Source organism: Nasonia vitripennis, assembly GCF_009193385.2.
Source record: "Nasonia vitripennis strain AsymCx chromosome 5 unlocalized genomic scaffold, Nvit_psr_1.1 chr5_random0002, whole genome shotgun sequence".
NCBI classification, from domain to species: domain Eukaryota; kingdom Metazoa; phylum Arthropoda; class Insecta; order Hymenoptera; family Pteromalidae; genus Nasonia; species Nasonia vitripennis.
Genome location: NW_022279652.1, coordinates 2,210,705 through 2,236,827, shown reverse-complemented (window position 1 = coordinate 2,236,827; position 26,123 = coordinate 2,210,705). Strand labels below are relative to the sequence as shown.

The 26,123-nt window shown below is 41.8% G+C and overlaps 1 protein-coding gene across 2 annotated transcripts in view; it reads right to left on the bottom strand.

Annotated features, from left to right (window-relative positions):
* The window catches only part of LOC100116299 (abl interactor 2), a 179,199-nt gene that overhangs the window by 38,623 nt on the left and 114,453 nt on the right, over positions 1–26,123 (bottom strand). For both annotated transcript variants that reach the window (XM_032602134.1, XM_031932866.2), the window contains exon 3: positions 9,042–9,359. In XM_032602134.1, the coding sequence (XP_032458025.1) occupies positions 9,042–9,359 (318 nt within the window). The remainder of the gene's footprint in view (positions 1–9,041; positions 9,360–26,123) is intronic.

Genomic DNA, 26,123 nt, shown 5'->3' with positions numbered 1-26,123 from the left:
CGTCCGGCAACGAAACTCCAGGCAAGTTCCATAATTTAATATCATCAACGTTTTTCATGGAGCCGAAAAATATGGACTTAGCTTTGCTGGAGTTAAGCCGCAGACCGGAGCTCTCCGCCCAGCCAGAAACCAGCCGTGCCGCTTCTGCTAGTCGAGCCACGCCGTCCAGGAAATTATCTTTGTTGGTGTGTAGATAAATCTGGAGATCGTCCGCGTAAAAAAGATGTTTAATTGCGGTGCCGTCGAGTATTGTTTGAAGGTATTGACATAGAGACTGAACAGCAGGGGTCCCAGGACAGAACCCTGTGGAACTCCCAGATTGGTTTCAAGCCACTCTGAGGTTCCGTTTTTATTCGAAACCACCATCTGAGATCGCCCCTGTAAATATAATTTAATCCACAGGAGAGCTGCCCTAGAGAACCCCAGCTGTCTCAGTTTAGATAGTAATTTGGAAGGTGAGATGGTGTCAAAGGCCTTGCTGAAGACAAACAGCAGCATAAGCGTCACCTTCTTTTTATCAATTGCCATGCGTACGTCGTCGGTCACTTTTACTAACGCAGTCTGTGTACTGTGGTGTTTTCGGAAACCGGCCTGAAAGGGGTCGAGTATATGATTTTTATTAAGATACTCCGTGATCTGGGTGTGTGCTATCTTCTCGAGTACCTTTGAGAGGAAGCAGTGCAATGCAATCGGACGAAAGTCCTTAACATTAGAAGGAGCGCTGGTCTTTCTTAGCGCGATTAACTGTGGCTGCTTTCAGATACTCGGAAAGATTTCCTGAGCGAAGGAGCAGTTAAATAAATTCGCGTCGAGCGTCTGATAGTTGTTGGCGAAGGAAGGATTCACGCTCTTGAGCAGAACGCAAGTCGACCTCCTTGGTGAGTCGAAGAACCTCATCGAAAAGCTCCGCTCTCCCCATTGTCTATATTTTCGAGGGGTGAAACCGATACTCCCGCGAAGTGCTCATTCAGCCCTCCCGGCGTGAAACCGAAAAACTCCTCCTCCTTACGCCCAGGCAGGAGGCCGAGATGACGCATTACCTTCCATATATTTCTGTTTTCATTAAGAGCGTCTGATAGTTGTTGGTGAAGGAAGGATTCATGCTCTTGAGCAGAACGCAAGTCGACCTCCTTGGTGAGTCGGAAAACCTCATCGAAAAGCTCCGCTCTCCCCGAGCGCTCATAGCGCCTAAGTGTAGCATTGCGTTTATCGATGAGGAGCCTCAGCTCTGATCCAGACCAGGTAGCATATTTCTTACGTTGGAAAACCGTTTTCAAAGGTGCCAATTCATGAATTGCTAATTTTAAATTATTATTAAGAACAGATAAGGCGCCCTCCAGATCGGTTTCGATAGAATTCATGGCTGTCCAGTCATAACAGAGAGGCAGAGAGAGAGAGAGAGAGAGAGAGAGAGAGAGAGAGAGAGAGAGAGAGAGAGAGAGAGAGAGAGAGAGAGAGAGAGAGTAGATTTATATGTTCTTTTTTTTCGTACATTATGTTGTACATATTGATTTAAGAGGATAGCTTTCCGAGTATCCTGACGTGGCACACAGTATCAAACGCCTTGCTCAAATCAAATAGAAGTAGCAGAGTGACATTCTTCCTGTCTATCCCAAGCCTGACATCATCAGTCAGCTTAATTAAGCCAGACTACGTGCTGTGGCCAGTGCGGAAGCCTGTTTGGAAATTGTCAAGATAAAGTCTTGTTTTAAGATACTCAGAGATTTGCTTGTGCACCAGCCACTCCAGCGCCTTGGAGAGGCAACAGAGTAGAGAGATCGGACAGTAGTCAGTCAAAGCTGTTGGAGAGTTAACTTTGTTTAGTGCTCGTACGAGTGAAGACTTCCAGGCGGAGGGAAAGCGTGCCTCACTCAGAGACAGGTTGAATATTTGACATAGTAGAGGAGCGAGATTGGCAGTGCTTTGGAGATTACAACCTGTAGGATGTCATCGTTTCCAATGGCCTGGGTGTTAAAGTGTGATACAGCAGACGACACATCCGACTCTGTGATAGCCCTGAAGATGAAGTGTTCAGGGAGGTCCAGACTCGCCAGAGTATGCAGATACTCCTAAAAAGATGGAGCTTGAGGGTTGTTTAGTTTCTAGGAGGCAGGAGCAGTGCTGTTGTTCTGCTGCGTTGAGGGGCTTCTTGACGACAGCTCTTGGTATTACGCCTGCAGCTCAGAAATGGAGGACTCGACGTTGTTCAGTTGAGCCTTGAACACAGGCAAGTCGTCAAGGGCTTTGAGACGGTTTTCAAGAGAGCCCAGCCTCTTCTCAATCGTTTTGAACTTTTCGAATGTCTTTCAGCACCGCACAGATGTTCTTCAGGAACGTCTCAGTTGATGTTACCTGTGCAGCGGATACCCGTGCAGGTGATTGAGCCCTAGAGCTAGCGAGCGACGGGGGTGCCGACTTATTTTTTTTGTTGAGCAAGACCGGTGTAGGTGCGCCCTTAGCAGATATTGTTGTTGCTGTTGTTACTGCTGCTGCTGCTGTCTTTGCCCTAGTCTGCGCCGTCTTAAGCATGCTGGTGGTGTATTTGTCTGCACAGGCAGCACACGCGAGAGTGAAAACATACTTCACTATTGGGATATGAATGTAATACATCCAGTATGAAATAGCTGGTCACACAACTCATATGTCTTCAGTTTGCTTCTTGTCGTCTTTTCGCAGTTAGCACAATAGTAAGCACATCCACGTATTTCTTACCGTTTAGACTCATTTTGGATGTTTTTGTGTCTCCGTCGACAACTTACTGGCAGTCGGTAACGTAAAGAGGGTAATCTCGAAGCCAGATGAAGTGTTAGTCGAGGAGGTGAGAAATGACCAAGTTGAAATTGATGATGGAGATGTTGTTGATGTTCCGTCGACTCGACAGGTGGCGCCACGTGGATGACTTAGAGAAAAATGAGACGTCGTGCAGCAAAGAAGAAAGCCGTGCGAACTTGCAGGTTAGGTTTTAGAGACAGATCTTGAAACAGAGAAAACAGTGTTGAATAAATTGCAGTCTCCAGTGATTTATATATCACGTTGAAGGTTGCAAAAAGGCGCATGGAACTATCTGCAAGAAAACAGGCCTGAAGGCAGTGGCGATAAGGACTTTGTAGGGAAGGCAGACTTGCAGGTAGCCAACCCCGAAACATTAGGCAGGGAGCGCTGACATTACCGACGAGGAGCTGGTTTCTGAAATATGGAACCTTCTTTGGGAGTGACTACTCTGAAAGACAGATTTGATGCCCCTGCGGGGCTGAGAGTGTTCGCTTAACCAGCAAGGTGGATGTCTAAAATATGTTTTCACTGAAGATGTCTTTCAGGAAGGGAAAAAGGTAGTTGGATATAATAGCGAGGCAATATGTGTATGGAAAAAATAAAAGTGGGAATTGAATAAAGGTATGAACACACGATCTTGGCCGCAAAGCTGCTTGTATATATCCCCCCTCCTCCCTCATTACAAAAACAATAAATAACCTTCAACATTTTACTATTTATTTTATCTTTGCCGCTTTTTAGATCCAGATTGTTTATTATGTTTATTACCCTACGACACTTGTGGGGTTAAGAAATATTAAATGTGCATTTATATCGGGTATTTTAAATTCAACATTTTTATGCAACCTTATGCAACTTATGGTATTACCAGTTTGTTTACCAATTTCATTGTTTATAATTCCCTTAAGTTTTTTTGGGATTTTAACATTACTTTAAGTTAGGTTTGTATCGTATTTAATTTTAGCCCCTCCAAAAACCGTTTCTAATATTTTAGCATAATTTTTGTATTATGCTGATTATTATTAAAGAGGTTCGGTCACCTTACGTGAAATGCAGAGAATAAATTGAACTAAGAAAATATTTTTGTTTAAAGTATCCGAAACGTCCCTGATTATTTTCGATTCTTGGTTATAGCTCATATTTTAACAATGTTTGATTTTAAAGTTTGCAATTTATACACAGACTCTTATGGGACTCGGCTAAAAACAACCAATTCTTTTCAGCTTATGTTATAACATGAATTGCTAAGTAATCAACGTAAGCATAAACAAAACGGCAAGCTTGTAGACTGCGCGAGGAGATGCGCAGTAAGAGGGAAGAAGGTGCGTGGTGCAGGAGGACGCCCCAATCCTTACCCCGCTAGATGACATCACTGAACCTACATAGTACACAGATATATTGGAGTTCTTTGGATTTCATTGGATTAGTGATCCAATTTTTCTTACCATACTTTTTGCTTTTCTTTGTGATCAATTTAGACTGTTCAACGCATTGCTTAATATCACTTATTAACTTATCAGTAGCTAGATTTAGATCTCGCATTAACAATATTTCATTTCAGTTTCTAGTAGCAGCAATATGTCTTAATTTGCTATAGTTTAACAATAAAATCTTGATGATTTAAAGGCTGAATCGGAGCCTGAAACGGTTAACTTGTTCTCCTCCCATTTCAATTCAGTTTATAACTGTAGTCCAGCTAGCCCTTTGAATCGTCTTCTTGACTCGCACGAGCTTATTTCCAATGTAAGTGTTTTGGCGGAGGATCTGCGCCCTATCGTCTGTGAGTTGAAATGCACGGCGAACCCTGGTCCGAACAATGTACCTAATGTTTTTGTTAAGCGCTGCTGGCCAGTCTTGGAGAGGCCCATAGTCGATATTTTTAACAAGATGTTGGCTAATGGGTATTTTCCTAAGGCGTGGAAGCGTTCTTATATTTTTCCGGTGTTTAAACACGGCGATAGACACGATGTCAAAAATTATAAGCTTATTTCTCTCATCAGCTGCATTCCGAAGCGTTTCGATGCGTTTTTGACTGACGTATTGTCCCAGCGACTACTTTGTAAGATCACTGCTCTGTAGCACGGCTTTCTGCCTGGCCGATCGACCTTAACTAACCTCTTGATTTTTAATGACTTTGTTTCTGATGCCCTTGAGAACTCGGTTCAAGTGGACTCTATCTATGTGGATTTCTCTAAGGCTTTCGATAGAGTTGATCATGGCAGGTTGCTGGTTAAGCTGTGGAACTTTGGTGTTCGAGGTTCCATATTTGATCTATTGTCATCTTATCTTTCGAACCGCTATCAGTCAGTCAGAATAAATAATACTGTGTCTCCAGCTGTCTTGGTGTCGTCTGGCGTACCCCAGGGCTCTCACCTGGGTCCTTTACTGTTTTGCATCTATATTGATGATCTTGTGAAGCAATTTCGCTTCTCGAATGCCCTGTTGTACGCTGACGATGTCAAGATTTTTATGCGTATTCAGTCGGAAGATGATGTGGAGAGACTGAGGGCTGATCTTAATGCTTTGGGCGGTTGGGCGTGCGAAAATGGCCTGGTTATAAACGCGGCCAAAAGACAGGTTGTGTCATTTTGTAGGGGCAAGACGCAACTACAGTTCCAGTACGAGCTTGACGGATCGGTTATTGCCCGCACGGAGGTGGTTAGGGACTATTTGACTCGCGCTTAACCTTCGGACCTCATGTTGATTACGTGGTCTCTAGGTGTCGTGGGCTGATCGGATTTGTGAAGAGAACTACTCGTGACTTTTCCAACATATCCGCTATTCTTTATCTTTATAATACTCTGGTCATGCCTACTTTCATTTATTGTTGTCAAATTTGGTCTCCATACACTCAAATTGCTATTAACCATTTAGATTCCGTTCAACATAAATTCATTCGTTACTTGGCCTATAAGTCCGGCCAGCCCATGGCGCCTATTGATCACGATTATTCACTCATTGCGACATCGTTGGGTATTCCTTCGATACAGTCAGTGCATTGGTACCATGATGGTCTGCTTACGTTTAAACTTTTGCGTAAATTTATGATTTGTCCGTCGATTTCCGACCTTTTCTCAGTTAGACAATTATCCTATAATCTGCGTAGCTATAGACCTATAGACGAGCATCTGGCGCATTCGAACTTTGGGTTCTATTCGACCTTACCCAGACTAAAGCGTGCCTGGAATTCTTTCCCTCAACGTATCACTGTCATTGAGCAATTGTCGGAATTTAAAGTGAATCTCAAGTCATTTGTATCGGCATTTAGTTCTTCGCGGTGAATAGCCAAATGTACGAGCCTATAGTGCGAATTCTGAAATGTACTTTTCTTTGTAGGGGGCATCAATATGTAGTGCGTTGATGCTTTCTCTACAAATAAAAAAGGAAGATTGTTTTTTAGCTTCAAACAACTGACGGACATAGTGCGACTTGTAGCATCGTTCGAAGTACGTGTAAATTTTTCGATCGTATTATTTAATGAAATATAATTGCAGAACGCAATCTCATTAATAAATAATACAGATAGCACGCCATTAGCCTTTGTTAATGACACGCTAGCAAAAAAAGACACGGTAAAATCCTTAAATTTTAGAAAATATATGTAAGCGCATATATCGACAAGGTAAAAAGGCTAAGTGAAAATAAAGACATTTACGGTAGATTTTCGACCCTTCAGTCACCGGTGACTTATTCCGGCACTGGTATAATCACACTTGTTAAAGTGATGATGATAATTTTGAAAGTTTTCACTAAAAGGGGGGGCACGCTACTAATCCGTGATAAATTGATTTCAGATCATCAGAGCACTTATGCGCAGCCCAGCGCAGAGCATCTACAGCTGTATAAGGCCAGACGACCAGAGATAGTAAACCAGGTCCTCGCATACAATCTCCCGAACCTACAGCAGTTGGCCGCAGCTAAGAGAATGCAATATAAGATTGAGCAAAAGTACATTTTATGTAATTTAAATGAAAAAGAGATTCGTTAAGCAGTAATAATAAACACAGCCAATTGCGCGTTACACTACCTTGCGACGTTGCAAACGTCGCAGCCGCGTCGATACGAGGAATCTCGTTCGATGCGGCCAAGCTCTGAGTGCGCGGAAGAAACAAGCGAGTTGGATTGTTGTTGTCGGTGCCAGCCTGACCTCGAGTTCAAGGAACGGGCCGGCTAACCGTCCACGTTAGCGCGAGAGTGAGCATCGTTGGCGCGAGAGTGAGCCTCGACGGCGCGCGCGCCGATTTGCGACTCGCTATCCGCGCGGACTGCCAGCCAATCAGGCGCGAGGAAGATGCGCGGGCCCAACGAGCGCGAGTGGAGAGTGAGCGCGAGAACGAGCGGGAACTCGGGGAGTTCTCTCACGACTGTCGACGGAGTACGACGACGTGCGAGAGAGATACGTGGCCTCCTCTGTTACGAGGAGAATTGGGAGAGTCTCCCGAGGTTGTGCGAGAGTGTGAGAGAGTCATAGGTCCAGCGCGTTGGCACGAGCAAGTGCCGACGCCCAGACGAGCCAGCAACCATCCGCACGAGAGGAAGGAAGCTAGCCAGTCCGCCATCATCGTCCGGAGGACCAGAGCAACCAGCAGCCTTGGCGTGGGAGAGCCGAGGAAGCTAGCCAGTCCGCCATCATCGTCCGGAGGACCAGAGCAACCAGCAGCCTTGGCGTGGGAGAGCCGAGGAAGCTAGCCAGTCCGCCATCATCGTCCGGAGGACCAGAGCAACCAGCAGCCTTGGCGTGGGAGAGGCGAGGAAGCTAGCCAGTTCGCCATCATCGTCCGGAGGACCTGAGCAACCAGCAGCCTTGGCGTGGGAGAGCCGAGGAAGCTAGCCGTCACCAGGTCCACGAGAGTCAGGGAGACGCCGGCGGGAGCACCGACGGACGTCCACCAGGGAGAGAGCGAGTAAGAAAGTATTAGAGAGAGAGAGAGAGAGAGAAAGAGAGAGATAGAGAGAGAGAGAGAGAGAGAGAGAGAGAGAGAGAGAGAGAGAGATCCGAGAGTGAGGCGAGTGTCGTGCGGGCACACTAGAGAGAGAGAACTCGAGAGACCAGGGTGTTGGTGTGCAGTGCGGGGCACACCAAGACGTCTTCTGCGCGAGGCGTCTGGCCAGCGCACGCGAGAGAGAGAGAGAGAGAGAGAGAGAGAGAGAGAGAGAACAGTGCGAGGAGACGCGTGTGCGTGAGATAGAGACAGCGCGAGAGAAAACCCTATAGCTGCGCGGCTGCAGCAGGTCGGGCTTGCCACAAGCGGGAGGCATAGCCCGCGCGCGCGCGCGAGAGAGAGAGAGAGAGAGAGAGAGTCAGCCGTCAGCGGACTGGACCTGGGCCTGTGGCCAGCCGTCTGCTGCACGAGCGTGGCTCGTGTTTGAGCATCCCAGCGTAAGCCCTGCGTGGCTAAACTGTGCGCGGGAGGCACTACAGCCACCGTGTTGTAGGGAAGGGCTGGGCGAAATACATGTGCAATAAAACTTAACCATTGTGTGTGATCATTTTCCCCTCTCCCTAGCGTTCTCCCAAACGTGATGATCGCGGTCAAATCCTACGTTTAGAAAAATCCTAGTGCATGCGAGGCTCTAGGTGTTGCGCACCTGTGTTGGGAGGCACAGCGTCGCAACCTAAGCAAAATTTTAACCGCTCGATCAACCTTAGCAACATCTTACATAATGGTAGACACCTAATACTTTAGAAATTTTTTAACAAATAAAATAGAGAAACCTCGTGTGTATATTTTAGCCAAACGTAGTACATGGTATAGATAAGACACACTTACTTTCATTTTAATTCGGGACTAGATTAATAAATACTGTAAGGAGTTGATGCAAGTAAAAATAAGAAAAAAATCTCAAAAATTCTTTTTCTGGTCGTAGAATTTTATTTGCATAGTTATAATTTGTATGTGAGGGCTCCGGTAGCAACCCTAAGAATCCTATAGCTAGTTATAGTGCAATTGAGCATGAGTCGCCAAATACCTACATCGCAACTGCTCGAACTCACCCCGAAGCTCGACTCTTTCGACTCAGCGTAACCTCACTTCCACGATTTCGGACTACCGCACGGATTGGAATTACACCATCCAGAAAATTTATAAGAGGGAGTGTATGTAGGCGCTCACTCTCGATTCCACGTCTCACGATCCAGCACTAGAATAAGTACTTTTGACTCGGAGAAGTTGATAGATAGGTTCGAGAACAAAACCATCGACTCTCACATGTAATAATATAAAGGAAATGTATGACTTTCAATTTTACTGTATATTTGTATTACTTACGTGGCATGTTAGTGTTATGTTCTTGATTGTAAGTAATCCCCGATGACATTACATTTAGATTCGGCGATCCTGATATAGATGTTTGTCCATAATTTTGTAGTGGATGAACTGTTCCGATCTGAGGTGTAGCCGGCGATGCACTATTTAAATTGTTATTATGCTGTGTTGAGTGAACATGTAATGGTAAAGTACTATATCCAGGTCCCCTTTCTCTTCTTGGATGACCCAGAGGATAATTTGGAGCATAATGACTCGGGACTTGAGGAGGTGCAACAGCGGGAGGTGTTCTATACTCTTTGGATCCCTTACTCAATGTTCCTGTAAAAAAACATTATTATGTTTTAGCTCGAACGCCTTACTATCAGAACATCGTTAATCTCGCATAGTAACTGCATGCAGCAAAATTGGAGATATTCAAAATGCTATTGTTTATGTTTAGTCTGGTAATAAGAGTGAATGTATTAAAAGGTTTAATAAACCCCATTTATTTTTTATTAATGAAATATAAATTTGTGTTTTTTCATGTTTCTTTTATACTTTTATTTGATTTAACTTTTAGGTGTAAGTTTATTGATTGTTTCCTGAACATTTTAAAAGCGATTTTTCGAACAAGAACCTTCGGATTTGAAAAGAACGAAACATTCTACGTCCAAAACAACATTTCTATGAAGATCATGACGATGTCAAACTAATGACTGTTTCAAAATAATGCATTTGGAGTCATTTTTTCCTGTTTAACCTTTATATGACCTTAAAAATAGTCCATGTATATTCAAGCGTGTTAATGCTTGTCTAGTTTTTTAACAGTGATAAAATGTTTTGTGTTCTTATCAGAGATATAATGTTTTGCGTTTTTGTCAGTGATAAAATGTTTTGCGTTTTAAATACCGTAATTTTTAGTCCTTTTTCATGTTTGATCTCTATTTCACCTTTAAAATAGACATAAAGTTCAAATTTTAATTGATTCACCAGTGTGATGGCTTAAGGGGTCCAGCCTGGGTTAATTCCTGCAAAAAAACAACAAAATATTCGTCTAAAAGATTTTTTTCTTTTCACGAAAATTTAAAAACCAAAATATCTTCTAGAAATATTTACAATACACACTATTTCTACCGAAAATATCATATATATGCCATACAAAATCACTGACCAAAATTCATAACATTTTACTATATAAATAAGTGTTTTTATTCACTTGCCACGGCTTTGTGAAAGATCCGGACCGTCTTCTTTACTCTATCCGGGCTTAAAATGTACCTTAAACATGCCCCCTCAGACCTAATAAAAGAGATTTCTAAAAAATATTAATTAAATCTATTAGCTACGTATACAACGTATAAATAATAATAATAATAATAATCTTTATTGTTTATTTCACTTCTCGTGTTTACAATCTTTGTACTTTTATTTATTTACATATTGCTATGCTCCTACTCTATCCTATCCTAATGTGTCATGTGTGTCTCTGTAGGTAGTGTTCCTGTTTGAATGTGTGTGAGTGTATTTGATTTCTCCTGCTGCTTCTGCTTTCGTGTCTGAGTGTGCGTGTGTGTGTGTATGTGTGTGTGTGCGTGCGTCTGTAAGCGTATTTGTGTGCGTGAGTGTTTGCGAGCGTTTGTGTTTGTTTGGAAGTGCTTTTCCTCTACCCTGCCTTTGTGTGTATGTTGATAACATTAGTCTCTCTCAGAATTATCTCTTCTCCTTTCTCATACCCTCTTCTCACTCTTCTCACCTCTGCCTTTTCTTTATCGCCTCCACTCTACTTTTCTTACCTTAACGGCCCTCCCTCATCTCATCTATCACCTTCTGCAAGTTTCTCATCTTCCCCTTTAAAATCACCACATCTTCTCTTACATCCTGCATTTTCTTCTCCAGGGCTTCTCATTTCTCTCTCTCGAACCTCGCCTTAATATTCCAACCTTCCATCTTCTCTCTCAATTCCTTCATCTCTCTGTCTTTCTTCTTGTCTCCATACATCTTCTCCTTTTCACTTATTTATCTTCTCCTTTTTCTGCTTGTCTTGTCTTTGCTAACCTCTTTTATATCCATGGCTCACCACGTATTTTCTTTTCTGTGTTGTTCCGTTTCTCATTCCTCGTCCACGTTCCTATCTCCACCTGTGCCGTATTCTAGTCCGAGCCTGGTGCCTTTTGAATTTTCCCACTGATCCTCCCGTTCCGTTCGTATCTCCCTGCTCATTAAATGTCCCTGCGTTCTATTTGGTTACTACGTCTGGTTCTTTCAGTTTTTCCCTATTTGTTTTATTTTCTCCTCTTCTCTATTGCTACCATTACCATTCGATTGCGCTTTGTTTTCTTTCGTTTGCTCTTTTCTCTCTTTGCATCAGATTTTCTTTTATATTTCTTCAGTTTTCTCCTTTTCTTTTCTTAGCCATATTATCCTATATAGCTTCGCCAGATTTTTTCTTTCCCCATTTAAAATATTTTTTCAGTTGTCCTGCCTGTTACCTGATTTTTTACATCTCGAGAATACGTGCTCATAAGTTTCTTCCTCTTCTTTACATAACCTGCATATTCTTTCATCCTCTTTCAGCCAGTATTTGTAACCTCTTGCTTCATTTCCCATTCTAAATCTTGCCGTTATCCCTAGCCCCTTTTTCCCTGTGTTACCTACTCTCCTCAAATATTCTGGTGTCTCTACCTGCGTTTTTATTAATTCTTTTATATCTCTCGCTTGTCTGGACTCATTCATTTTGCTTTCCCAGCTCCAACCAAATCTGCTCTCCTGCTCTCATTTTTCTGTGGTATTCAAATAGTGAACATCCTCTTTTGTTTAGCTCCTCTTCTCTTTGCCCTCGCTTTTTTCTTTTTCCTCTCTTATTGTCCTCTTCTTTTTCTAGTAGTAGTAGTAGTCTCCAGCATTCTCTCCAAAGCGAACCTTCTTTTGCCTTACTCAGTTGAGCCTCGTATTTTATTGCTCTTCTCCTTGTCCTTGTTTCTAGCTTGTATCTCTTAGTCTCTAGGTGTAGTACGTGCTTCGGCGTCGTTCTGTCCAATTTCATTATCCATTTCACATATCTTCTATGCATCTTCTCCAGTTTATCTTTCGCCTTCCATCCCCACACCTCAGCCCCGTATTCCATCACACTTTTTACCATTGTATCATTCTTAGTTCCCAGTTGTCTCTGAATACTTCTTCCCCTAGTCCCCACATCGAACTCATTACCGTGCTTGCCTTTTCCTTTAATTTCTTAATTTGTGCCTCTTCTTTCTCGTTTTTCTTTAACATATATCCTAAGTAATCAAAGTTTTTCACTACCTCTATCTCCTTCTCTTCCCATAAAAAGCTTTCCTCCTTTTTTCTCCTTCCCCCATTTTTGAATACCATTATTTTCGACTTTTCTGTGTTTAGTTCTAGACCTTTCCTCTCTATTATCCTTTTGATTTTCTTTAGCATCTGCTTTAGCCCTGTCGCGTTGTTCGCCACCATCACTACATCATTCGCATATGAGATCGACCAGAATTTCTTTTTTCCTAATACTATCCCCCCTTCCTGTATTTTGCTTAGTTCCTTCTCCGTGTCCGCCATTGCTATGTTAAATAGCGTCGGGCTTAATCGGCACCCTTGCCTCACTCCTTTATGTATCTCGAAACCTCCTATCTTTTCCTCTTCTATTCTGATTTCGCTCTTGGTCCCTTTGTACAATTCCTTTACCCTCTTCCTTATTCTGCCACCTATTCCTAGTTTTCTCATAATTTCCCAGATCTCTTCCCTGTTTACTTTGTCGAAGGTTGCTCTCATGTCTGCGAAAAACGCGTATACCTTACCTCCTTTCTTCTCTAATTCCTTTTCTATTGCCTTGCTCAGAATAAAATAGCATCTGCTGTCCCTCTTCCTTTCCTGAAACCCATTTGTGTGTCGTCCAGTAATTCCCTTCCCTCTAATTCGTTTTCCAGTTTTTCTCTTATTATTTCCGCATATAGTTTATAACCCGTGTCCATAAGTGTTATCCCTCTGTAGTTCTTTGCCTCCTCTTTCTTCCTTTTCTTGAAAAGCGGCGTAATCACTCCTGTTTTCCATTCATCTGTTATTTTTCCCCCTTTCCATATTTTATTTATTATATTGGTTATCTCCCCTATTACCTGTTCTTCTCCGTGTATCCATACCTCATTGTGTAGTCTATCTGTTCCTGGTGCTTTTCCCTTTTTCATCTTGCCGAGTGCCTTCCTCACCTCGTCTTCGGATATTCTTTCTTCGTTCTCCTCTCCATCTCCTTCTTCATCTTCTCCTTGTGAACTTGTTCCCAACTCGTCCTCTGTCTCTTCTCCTAGTTGCCCTTTGAAGTGAGTTAGCCACTCTTCTTTCTGTATTTTGCTGCTGCATCTTGTCCTCTTTTTTCTTCTCCTGCTTTTTACCACCTCCCAGAATTTTCTCCCGGTTTTATCATCTCCTGTCTCTTTTATTCTTTTCTCCATTTCTTCCTCCTTTTTTCTTTTTACTAGGAATGAAGGCGCGCTTAGCGCGCTCTTGATTATATCTCTGTCTAATAACATTGGTAGAAAATCTACCATAAGTGTTGGGTGGCGCACTAACGTCTGCTAATATTTTATAAGCAGCCCTCAAAACTATTTTTTAATAAATATATTAATAATGCTCAATCCCTGGTAGAAATTCGAATATTTAAAATGGGCTGGAAACTATGAAATGGCTATGAAAATGGCTAGTCATAACTTGTGATGAAACGCTTTTTCGCCCATTTCTTGAGCATTTGTTGGAATGAACATAACCTTAAATCTTTCTTATTGATATTAGTCCTTGTGTCGTACACTAATTTTAAAAGGGGCTTACGGATTTTAATCGATTTCCAAACGGTTTACACAATTAACAGTCAATTAGAGTGATACAAGCACGACATACGAAGATATTCGTGATTTTCTTATTTTTTCACTTTTTTGACCCGACTTATTTTGCGTAGTACTTTCGTAGCCATCAACTAGCTATCACCTGTGCTTTGCTTTAGACAGTGAAATCTAGTTTTACAAGCTTGAAAATTCCTTCTAATACGGTATGACTCTATTCTTACTCCAATAAATGCGTAAAAAATGTTTGAAAAAGCGTTTCATCGGTGGTCAAAACATGAACCTATTTTTCGCCTATCTCTAGTAATACGTGGTATGTTGTAGCTTTAAACTGATATCGATTTCTACCAGGGATGTCGTCATCATTGGTTTGAATAGTGAATTTGAAGAAAAGTTCAGTATAAGAGTCAGTGGGTTTGTCTATCATTAAAATGCTATTTATTTGCATTATAAAAAAGCTATACAATTGAAATTTTACACAGATACTTACTATACTACCTAGAAAACATGTAAAACATGTAACATGCATGATTATGATTTAACTGTTGTCATTCGTATGTTCACATCGAGGTCCATATGAATTTTTTAATTTAGCGTATCAAATTTTGCTTGTAGACAGTTACACAGAAACTACCATCTCTAGCACATTGTATTTCTGGTTTCCAGTGTATTTTTACATGAAGAAAGTGATAAGTATTTTAGCTTTTTTATCAAGGCATTAATTAGAATTTTGACTTTTAACAGTTGTGTTTAACAGACTTTTAACAGACTTTTAACAAAATCTAACAGGTCTAGAGAGATCATATTTTGCATATAGATTTCTTTTGTGATTGTGAAAAGATATTTAAAGTTGAATCGACCTTAACTGAAAAACTTCTGAAAAAGGTTGATTCAACTTTAAATATCTTTTCACAATCACAAAAGAAATCTATATGCAAAATATGAGCTCTCTAGACTTGTTAGTTTTTGAATGAGAATAAATGCAAAAATGGAAAAACAGGTATCGGTCTCAAAATCTCTCACAACTATTAAAAGTCAAAATCCTAATTACCTAATACCTTGACAAAAAAGCCAAAACATTTATCACTTTCTCCAAGTAAAAATATCCTAGAAATCAGAAATACAATGTGCTAGAGATAGTAGTTTCTGCGTAACTGGCTATAAGTAAAATTTGACCTGCTCAATTATAAAATTCACATGAGCCTGGATGTGAAAATATAAACGAAAACAGTTAAATCAGAATTATCTAGGTTACATATTTCTAGGTAACATAGGAAGTGGCAGTGTCATATTTTAGTTGTCTATAGTATCCCTTTTACAAATCAAAGAGCATTGTATAATGATAGACTTAAACCTACTGACTCGGATACTGAACTTTTCTTTAAATTCACCCCTGAAACCTTACCGAGGGCGACTTTGGGCACAGAGACACAGTATATCTTCAAACTCTTTATTCTTTTAATTGAACTTCTCACTGACATTTAAAATAAAACTAAATAATATTCACACACTTTATTACTACTTCAAATAGTGTTAGGGTGTTACTTTTCAATACACATGTTGTAATACTACGTTATATTACATATATTTTATCTGTTATCAAGGTTTCCACATTTCATTTTAAATACCTCAAACATTTCTACCAGGGTTATGAGTTATGACTGTTTTGAGGGTTATGAATTTAAAGCGCGGTTCTGATCTCGTTGCCTAGGCAACCAACCAGCAACCAATCAGAATCACGTATTAAATGCTTCACAACAAAGGCCATCATTTTTTTAAAAGAAGACTAATACTCCCCACTCTCTTTTTGCTTTGATATACTCTTTCCTTCCCTTTCCCAACTTAATCGCTTTGCCCAACTTCTTTACCTCTGCTTTCTTAAGTCTGCATTCTTCATCCCACCAGGTGTTTTTCTTTCTTTTCTTACCGCCTACCTTTCTCTTTGTGACTGCATTTTCCAATTTTCTTTTCAATTCCGACCATTCTGTTTCATTCCATATTGCTCTTTCTACGATTCTATCTTTCTCTTCTTCTGTTTTCCCGGGTAATTTTTCCATCTCTATCTCTATTGCATTGTGGTCCGATTCTAGCCTATAAACGATGTTAATTTTACCTACCCCTCTTTTTCCTTTCTCACTTGTTATCACATAATCTATAACTGAGCATCCTGCTCCTCCTATGTATGTGTATTCTCCCGTTTCGTCTCCTTCGGTAATACCATTTAATATACTGAGTCCCATCTCTCTTGTTTTTTCTAGAAGTTCTTCCCCTTCTCTGTTTTTCTTTTCATCTTTCGATTCCCTGTTCTCTCCGTTACCTTCTTCGTCGAGTCCGCCTTCCTGACCCGTTCTTGCATTCATATCTCCACCCCACATCAATTTTTCGCCCCTGGCGTTTTCCGTCATTCCCTCTATCTCTTTAAAGTTTTCTTGTTTTTCCTCTCTCATGTATGTGGTCCCTATCCACCATATATCTCTTTTCCCTAATATTCTCGCCCCTATAAATTCGTTTGTCTTTTCTTCCATCCACTCTACTCTCTCTGTTTTTGTTCCCTGTTTTACCGCCATCACTATTCCCCCTTTCACTCTACCTCTTTCTCCCCCTTTCTTCGCATTTCTGACTCTGACTTCATAACCTCCTAGTTTCTTATCCCAGTATTTTCCTTCTTTATCTTCCAGCCACGTTTCCTGCAGACAGATTACATCAAACCCTTTTATATATCCCCAGGTCCTCTCATCTATACCTTTTATTCCCGCTACATTCCAACTAATTATTCTTATGTTCCCTTCCTCCTCGCTTTTCTTCCTCTCCTGTCCTTTTCTTTCTCCGAAAAAATTCCTGTTCTCTTTCTTTCCATAAATACTCTACCCCATTTATCCACAGTTTGCTGTATCCTATTTTGACCTCTTTTCCTTCTTTTCTTTCCTTTACCGCGTATTCTCTCAGTTTTTCTTTATTTCTTCTCTCTTTCTAGGTTAGATCGTTGTCTATGAATATATCAGACCCTTGTAACCTAGCCTTCTCTCTCATGATAACGCCTTTTTCTTCCCAGTTTCTACATTCCGCCCCTATTCTTCGGATCTTCCCGTTCAGTGACCACGTTTTCCTCAACGTAACCTCTACTTCGAGTTTTTCTTTATCCAGTCTTTTACCGTCTTCCTATCCCATTTTACTTCTTTCCACCCTGCTATTATAATATTATTCTTTTTCCTATCCCTCTCTCCTTCCTCGATCCTCCATTCCATTTCTTCCATCTGCTTTCTGTCCCTCTCCTTTTCCGTTCCCTTTTCCTTATCCTCTCTCTCCCCAGACTGACTCTCTCTGCCACTGCCCTTGTCTCTCTCTTCCCCTTTTTCCAGATTTTCTATCTTCCCTAATATCTCCTCGATTTCCCCTTTCCTCTCTTTTCTTTCGCGTTCTAATCTCACTTCCCATTCTTTCTTCTCTATCTCTCTTGTTTCCTCCTCCCTTTCTCTCGCCTCCTTGCATTCTTTTCCTTTCTTCTCCTTCTTCTTTCAGTCTTCCTTCTACACTTTGCAGCCCTTCTGCTATTTTTCTGTTCACTTTTTCCTCTAGTCCAATGTATTTCTGCTCCCCGTTCTCAATCATCTTCTCCCTTTCTACCTTTTCCTTATCCATTTTAATACTCATCTCCTCCACCTTTTGTAGGATTATATCCATAGTGCACTTTGACGACCCGATTGCCTCTTCTTCCATTTTCTCTTTCTCATTTGGTGATCTTTTCACATTCCCTCCTTTTGCAAATGCGTTTCTTTCTTCTGTCTCTTCTCTAGTTTTTTCCTTCTTATTTTTCTCGACGTGTTCTTCTGGACTTCTCTCTTTTCTTTTGAGCCCTGTCTTCTTTATCTTTTAAGCTGTCCTCTAATTTTCTCTGCTTCAGCGCATTCCCTATTCTTCTTCCCCCTTTCCCTCCTCTCGTTGAACCTGCACTTTTTGAATTTCCCGCCTCTTCTATCGATTTCACTATACTCGGCTGTGGCGTTCTAAATCCCTGTCCCTCTATTCCTGTTGCGTAATCCGTTCCGCCGATTATTTCCTGTACCTCGGTGTTCGACAGGTTCATCATTCCTTTCTCGCACTCTCTATCTCTATATCTCTCACTCTCCTTCCTAACCTCTCAACTTTGACTCCTTCTTTCTAACAGCTCTATCTCACTACTCTGACTCGTTTCTTCACCGATTTTTTGTACCCTTCTCAGATGGGCCTTTTCTCTTTCTCCTCACACCTACTCCCTCTCTCCTACCCCTCTAGTACCCACTCTATAGCTTCTCAAATGCACACACCACTCTACACTTCCTCTCACAATACGCTCCAATATGGCACTCATGTATAAATAATAATATTTTATTAATATTTTTTAGAAATGTCTTTTATTAGGTATAAGGGAGCATGTTTAAGGTACATTTAAGCCCGGGTAGAGTAAAAAAGACGGCCCAGATCTTTCACAAAGCCGTGGCAAGTGACTAAAAACACTTATTTATATAGTAAAATGTCATGATTTTTGTTTAGTGATTTTGTATGATATATATATATATATATATATATATATATATATATTATTTCTTAGTAGAAAGAGTGTATAGTGTAAATATTTACAGTAGATATTTTTTGTTTTTTAATTTGCATAAAATGCGACGTTGTGCCTCCCAGCACAGGTGCGCAACTCCTGGCACTTCAATGCGCCCGAATTTATTTATTACGCGGCGGATTCGCCGCAGTCGTCCTATGTTTGGGAGCACGCGGGGGAAAGGAAATAAATAATTACTCTTTATTCTCGGTAATGAATCCACTATATTTCACCCAACCCTTCCCTACAACGCGGTGACTTCTGCCTCCCGCGCGATTCAGCCACGCAGGGCGTAAGCAACACTCTCAAAGCATTGAACAAATTCTGCAAATCATGCGAGGCCTGGAAGGAGCGATAATTGGGATGAGAGAGTTGCTTCGTCGTGAAGCTGAGGAGAGACCGAGAAGAGGGTCCGAACGCAAGGAGATAGAAGAGTGAAGGAGAGTTAGAGAGTGAAGGAGAGCCAGAGAGTAAAGGAGAATCAGGAAGTAAAAGAAAGTCAGAGAGTGAAAGAGAAAGAACGGGGTGCACTTGTCCATTGAGTGTGACCTCGGGGTCTAGAGGGTGGATGAATGGTGGTGCCTCCCCCCCCCCCCAGCTTCAAACAACCCTCACAGGGAAAGCTGGGTGGTTTCTCACCTGACTAAGAAAGTGAAGGGAGAGGCATTGCGACGTGGTGCGTCGTAGCCGCACCAAAAATCTCTTTTCGGCACGGCAGATTCCTTGCCTGGAAAATGGCGCGCGAACGGTCGGCAACGAGCCACACAGCTTTGTTGTCAGAGCCGTCACGCGTCCCAAGAATTCCCGGGCCTGGTGAGCTCGCGGTGACGTTCTGAGAAGCAGCGAGACGAACGACGTCGCGAGAGAGAGGATTAGCCAATCAGGGAGAGATAGTGCGGCCCGGGCCGCCAATCAGAGCGCAGCTTCGCTTCGGCCTGAGGAGTAGGGGAGATAGCTAGCGCGACGGGCGCGCGCCGGACCAGCAGTATCTCGTGAGCCCTCGTTGAGTGAAGAGCTGACGTAGGGGTTTGCAAGCGCGAGTGAAAGAGTTTGAGAAAAGTTTGGTATTTGGGGGAAGTCTCACGTCTTTCCCGAGGCGCATCCCGGCGGCCAGGGTGAGCAGAGAGGGAGTTCTGGCGGAAGGACCGCCACGGCCCAGTCACCGGTGATTAGTAGGAGAGAGGACGGCGTTAAAGAAGACGAGACGGGAAGGACGCCCACGGTACAGCGAACGGCCCACCTTCCCTTGGAGAGAGAGAGAGAGAGAGAGAGATATCAGTCGCGGGAGACCAGCTTGCCTGAGAGGCAAGCTAGGTTTGCGGAGGAGAGATCCTGCAAGAGGCGATTACACGCGGTAAGTGGTCTTAGGGGATAAGCGAGACGCGAGCGAGAAGGAGATTAGACCGCGGCATCGTGAGTGCTTGTGTGAGAGGGAGAGAGAGAGAGAGAGAGAGAGAGAGAGAGAGAGAGAGAGAGAGAGAGAGAGAGAGAGAGAGAAAGAGAGAGAGACGAGTGTGTGCGCGTGCACGAGGAGAACACCGTAAGTAGTGCGGGGCGTACGGCGTGAAAAGTGAGAAAAGCGCGACAAAGGGAGGATATACTTGTCCTACCGGCTTGGCGTCCGTGGCGTCGAAACCCAGCGCCGTGCGGAGCTGAGGAATTGGCCCTGCGCCTCGTGAGCGGGAGAGCGACAGAAAGAACGAGAGAAAGAGACCGTCAGTGGGGCGACCAGCACTTCGTGCGAGGTCGGCCATGCCGGACGCCGCAAACAGAGGAAAGCCGCGGCGTAGCGAGAAGCGAGCGGGAGATGCGGTGCGCGCGCGAGTGCTCGCCAACGAAGGAGAGAGAGAGAGAGAGGAGTGGGGGAATAGAGCAGGTCTCCGTCGACGCGGTCTGACTAGGCCGTGCGCTGAGTCGGCTGCCCGCAAAGACGCGAGTAGAGACGAGAGTGCCACGTGCAGTTTAGGTGGAGAGAGAGTGATTGAATGCTCACTTCGCTGGTGTGTCCATATCCGACCTCGAGCGTGAGACAGATCTGAGTGACATCGTGTCGGGAGCCAGCGAGAACGGCTTTACCTTCCGTGAGGTTACTTTCTCGGATGTTGTGCTGGCAGTCGCTCATTTCTCGTCGCAGGCAAAGGGTGAGGATGGGATACCCCAGAGTATCATCGCGAAGTCTCTACCGGTTCTCGGCCACCATCTTGTAGCCTTATTCAATTCTTCATTATCAAGTGGAATCTTTCCTGAGTCCTGGAAGGGGGCTCGTTTAGTGCCTCTCAAAAAGAAAGCAATTCCATCAGGTGTGACGGACTTTCGTCCAATAGTACTACTGAGCTTCCTTTCAAAGGTCCTGGAAAAGATAGTACATGACCAGATCTCAGAACACCTAGAGTCACAGAAAATTCTTGACCCGTTACAAACCGGTTTTCGAAGCAACAACTCCACGCAGACAGAACTGCTAAAGCTGACGGAAGACATAAGGACAGGGATTGACAGTGACAAACAGTTACTGACCATCTTACTGCTTTTTGACTTTAGCAAAGCGTTTGACACGATATCCCCTTCAAAACTACTTCGTAAGCTGATCGGGATGGGATTCTCTAGGGCAGTAGTCCTGTGGGTCAAGTCATTCATTACAGGACGTAACTAGCGAGTGGTTACTACAACTAACGGAGAATCGGATTGGCTAACTACCAACCTTGGCGTCCCGCAGGGCTCTATTCTGGGACCCCTCCTGTTCAGCCTTTACATTAATGATATCAAAGACGTACTGACAGACTTTGAGAGATCAGAGAGACCGGGGGAACTGTTGACAAATAGTGTTGCGCATTTGCTATACGCCGACTACCTGCAAACCTACACTCAATGTACGAGAGACGATCTTCGTGGCGGCATGGATCGTCTGTCGGCTGTGGCGAAAGCTGTGTCGGGGTGGGCCTCTGATAATGTTTTGCATCTTAATACTGGTAAGACTAAGGCAATAATTTTTGAATCGGAATATAATATTAATCAACTGCAAGGGTTGAACTTGCCTGGTGTTGAGGTGCAGGACGGCATCTTTGTCCCATTTGTCGATACGGTAACTAACCTTGGTGAGGTCATGGACTCTAAATTAACGTGGAAAGCGCAAGTTGATGCGGTTAGCCGAAAGGTTAACAGAACCCTTTATGGACTAAGGTCTTTTAAGGCAAAAACCGCCGCTGAAGAGGGAGTTGAGCTGGCCTCGTTGTAGTCCGCCGCTGCTTCCATCCTGGTCCTGGAGGTCTGGAAGCCGGGCCTGGGGAGCGAAAAGATGGTCCGCAACCGTGCACCAAGCGCGCCCCGACGTCTCGGGGAGCCAGACGCTTGGCACGAGGGCAACAAGGGGTGTTGCCGCTGTTCGCTCGCCCCGATGGAGTCACGTACAACACGTGGACACCTTCGCCAACAAAACTTAAGACTATCGCCTCGAGGCACACTCACACACACGCACAAATACACACACGCGAACGACACAACAAACACGGCGCAGAACGAGGTGAACAGTGATAGCTCTGATAAGAACAAGTCACTGGCTCACCGTACAAAGAAAAACGTCGAAAAACGTAAGGAAGCCAAACGTGCAAAGCGCTAGGCAGTCCTAACAGAAATTTAACATGATTTCCGAATATACTATGTTTTTTGTAAATATTTTTGTATTAGTGTTCGGTTTTCTTCGTTTCTTTTTATCTTTTAATGAATCCTCATCTTGCTCACAAATAGACTCTTTACTTAAAAATAACTTAGAGTTATTTCTCGATGTTTCTTGACAAAGCAACATCTAATTGACTATGACGGAATACTGTAGTGCGCAAATGTATTCCAACTTTGTCAAAAGATTTACATTCAGATCTGTTTATAGTCATAGCAAAACTTAATGTTCAATATACTATATTCTAAGCCATCACTGAGCATATGTGTATGTATATATATATATATATATATATATATATATATATATATATATACATATTGAATATACTATATTTTACACTACGCCTAGACTCAATTTTTAATAATAATAAACTTTTCCACACTTTTTGTATTAACTTTAAATCTGAACTTAGTAAACGTGTACTCTTACGTAAACCAAACACTTTAACTTATAGTATATCATAGTTCATATATTTATTTTTTTGAAAGCTCACTCTTCTATGTTTTTTCTCTTACTTTCTTTTACATCTTTTCTGACTAAACCTTCCCTTTCTTGTCTTCGCGAATCTTGTAATCTTTTTACTTTCTTATCACTCCTTTTTATTAAAAGCACATGGATCATCACAATATATCATTGCAGAGCCCGTATCCTATGAGCCTGTGTACGGTTGAGGCTTGTCTTTGTCGACCACTACTTTTTCATGTCGTCCACAAAATTTGTGCTACGCTGCCTGTGACTGACAGCAGCAAGTCACTTATATTGCTTTCATCACCATGTATATATACGTATGTACATTTAATATTTACATACTACTTAAAATCTTACATTGGTGAACTTTTTATTTACTCTTGCGTCCAGTAAACACTAATATATATATATATATATATATATATATATATATATATATATATATATATGTGTGTGTGTGTGTGTGTATAAATATGTATAACATACATATACAACTACCGCATAGAAACACAAAGTCTAAAACGATACATGTTTAATCTTACTTGCTCTGAACGCAACACTATGCCTCATAATTATAAAATAATGGATTCTTCCCCTAGCCTGGTTGGTCCGCGGAGCATATTTTATTTCTGCTCTATTCTTTGGCCGGTTGAGGAGACCTCGTCTCGTCGATGAGCATTCCCATATTCGCTACCCAGGGGACGCGCTACTAATAACCTTACTGTATTTATTAATAGAATTCAAATATAACACTTAAGAAGGTGGAATAGCAGCTTTATCTTCAATTATTCGTGTAATGCCAGTAGAGTATCAGATTCCTCATATTCAGTTATCCCAAAATAAAAAGAAATATCCAAAAAGGTGTAGCAGTCGCCGAGAAAAGCAAATGAAAAGAGGCGATAATTTGCGCAGCGTGCATATATATATATATATATATATATATATATATATATATATATACACACACACACACACACACACACACACCGTAACAGCGCGAGGAAAGCGAACATAGATTCCCTCCCTCAATTCCTTTTCGACCCCACTTTTCGACGTTTGCTAGGCTATAATCGAAGCTTCGAAGGCGAAGTAATCATAGAAAAAAAGGGCCCCTTTCCCTGGTTGTAAATCACATGTGTATCGCCTCAGCGCGGACCATTCACACTTTAAAAAATAACTTATCCAAAATTTTGTAAATTTAATTGTCCATATTAAATGCAAATAATAGTTTTGTAGTATTACAAAATTAAAAGTCAACATAATTAGAACGGAAAAAATCGGATTAAAATAGTTTTACATTATGTAATAAATATAGTCTACATTTTTTGATAATGATAAAGTGTTATAATGAATATTAAAAATAATTTAATGAAACTATGATGTAGAGCAACTTTGATCCGATTTTTTCCATTCAAAATTAGTTGACTCCATTTTTTAGCAATATATAACTTCCGTTATTAATTTTATTCATTGTGCATTTTATTGAATTTATCAAATTTTAGATATATGATTTTTTTTCTAGTGTGAAAATCCCGGGCCGAGACGCTACACGTTATAATTTTCAGCCATAAGTCGACACCTTTTTTTCTAATCGGAGTACTTTGAGTCCGCCAAATTTTGAGTGGTGGGGGTCGAAAAGAAACTGAGGGAGAGAAAGACTTTCTCTCTCGCACTTACATCTTCCTATTAGAAAAAAGTACCCTACGTTCGCTTTCCTGGCGCTGTTACGGTATATGGTTCTCTGTGAAATCAAAGATGAAAATTTTAAGTTTTGCCCAAACTGTATATATATGTTCTATATGGTGCCTGACTCCAAAAAGAAATTTCATCGCGATTCCTTCATTTGGCTTCAGGTTCTAGCTGGTTAAAGTTGAGGTTTCAAGCTATTTTTGCCTATTTTTAATGATTTGTAGCTTATAAGGGATGCATTTTTAACTAAAACTATTCAGATACTTTTTTTAATGAAATTTTCTGAATTTTTCTATCAAAATACTTTTAAAGCCCTATATATATGTTAAGGCTACTATTATGTCCTAAACTTATGAGAGTTGTCACCAGACAGTAACTCTACGGGTTGATTTGCTTTATAAGCACAGATGACGACAAAGCTTTAAAACACAAAGTTTTAGCGCCATTGGTACCTGACTACTTTCGCGATCTAAGAAAGAACGGCCTCCAGTAGCCGACGGAAAGTCTTTTGAAACCGCCATTGGTGTTTATGTAGTTTTAGTCTAAATCCAACACTGAGATTTATAATGCAAATTAATCTTCCCTTAGTAGTCAGTTAAGTAGGACATCACTCCTATCGTTACGATTGTATCACGGACTAATATTTTGTTAGACTTTTGGAAGATGCGATCGAAGATGCATTCCTGTGTCTAGTGTGTATGAGAGATTAGAGACGGTCAATCAGAAACCTAGGATTAACTATGAGAGGACCGTTCGACCAATGAGGTAGCTTGCATGTCGCATATCTTCTGATTTGGCATGCTTCCCTATGATATACAGAGCATCTTCGCAGCTCTTTGTTGTGTACGTGTCGGAGGTATGTACTCCATGTATACGGTGTCTTGCGCATGCATCTTCTACCTGCGCTCTCTTCTTTCATTGATAGTCGCCTTCTCCTTTTCGGAGCGGCTTGAGTTTCAATGCACGTGGCAATTTTCACCTCCTTCACGCGCGGATGTGAAGGAGGTGAAATAGACGAAGAAGGAAACAATGAGATGAGGGATTCAAAAGACAAAAAGAAACATAGAGAAGGAGAAGAATTACTCGAAAAGATAAGAGAGATGGGCCTAAGCATATTGAACGGAAATACACAAGGAGACAAATCAGGAGAATACACGTACATAGGAGGGGCAGGCTGCTCTGTTATAGACTATGTAATAGTAATAGAATATTAATTACAAGTTGGAATCGGATTACAACGCAATGGAGATAGAGACGGGCAAAACGAACTGAGGAAAAGAGAAAGAGGAGAAAAAAAGTACAAAGAGGGCAATAGAATAATTCCGAGAAAAACTGGAAAAGGGAAAATAGACAACGGAATGGTCAGAATTGAGAAGAAAACTAGAAAAGCAATTAGAAAATAAAGGGGAAACAGCAGGAACTTGAAAAATATTTTGAACGGGGTAAGGAAGAACTTGACAGCATTATACAGTCATATGGATGAGGGAAGAGAAAGAGAAAAGAGAAGAAATGTAATGAAAAAGAAATTAGGTAAAAGAGAGAAGAAGCAATCAAAAGAAAAGAAAGAGCAATCGAAAGGGGACAGTAGCAAAATGGAAGAAAAAGAAAATCCAGGAAAAGCTATCAGGAGTAAAAAAAAAGAACCAGACGAAGGATCGAGAACAGTGCAGGGAAATTTCGTAAACAGGTCGAAAACGATACAGGTAAAAGAGGAAAATGGACAGGGAAAAAGGAAAAGGAATCGAGCAGATAAGCAAAACACGTGGTGCAACACGGTAGTGAAGAGGTTAGCTAATCCAAAAATAAGTACAGAAAGGAAAACAGAAATAGAAAAGGGGAAGATG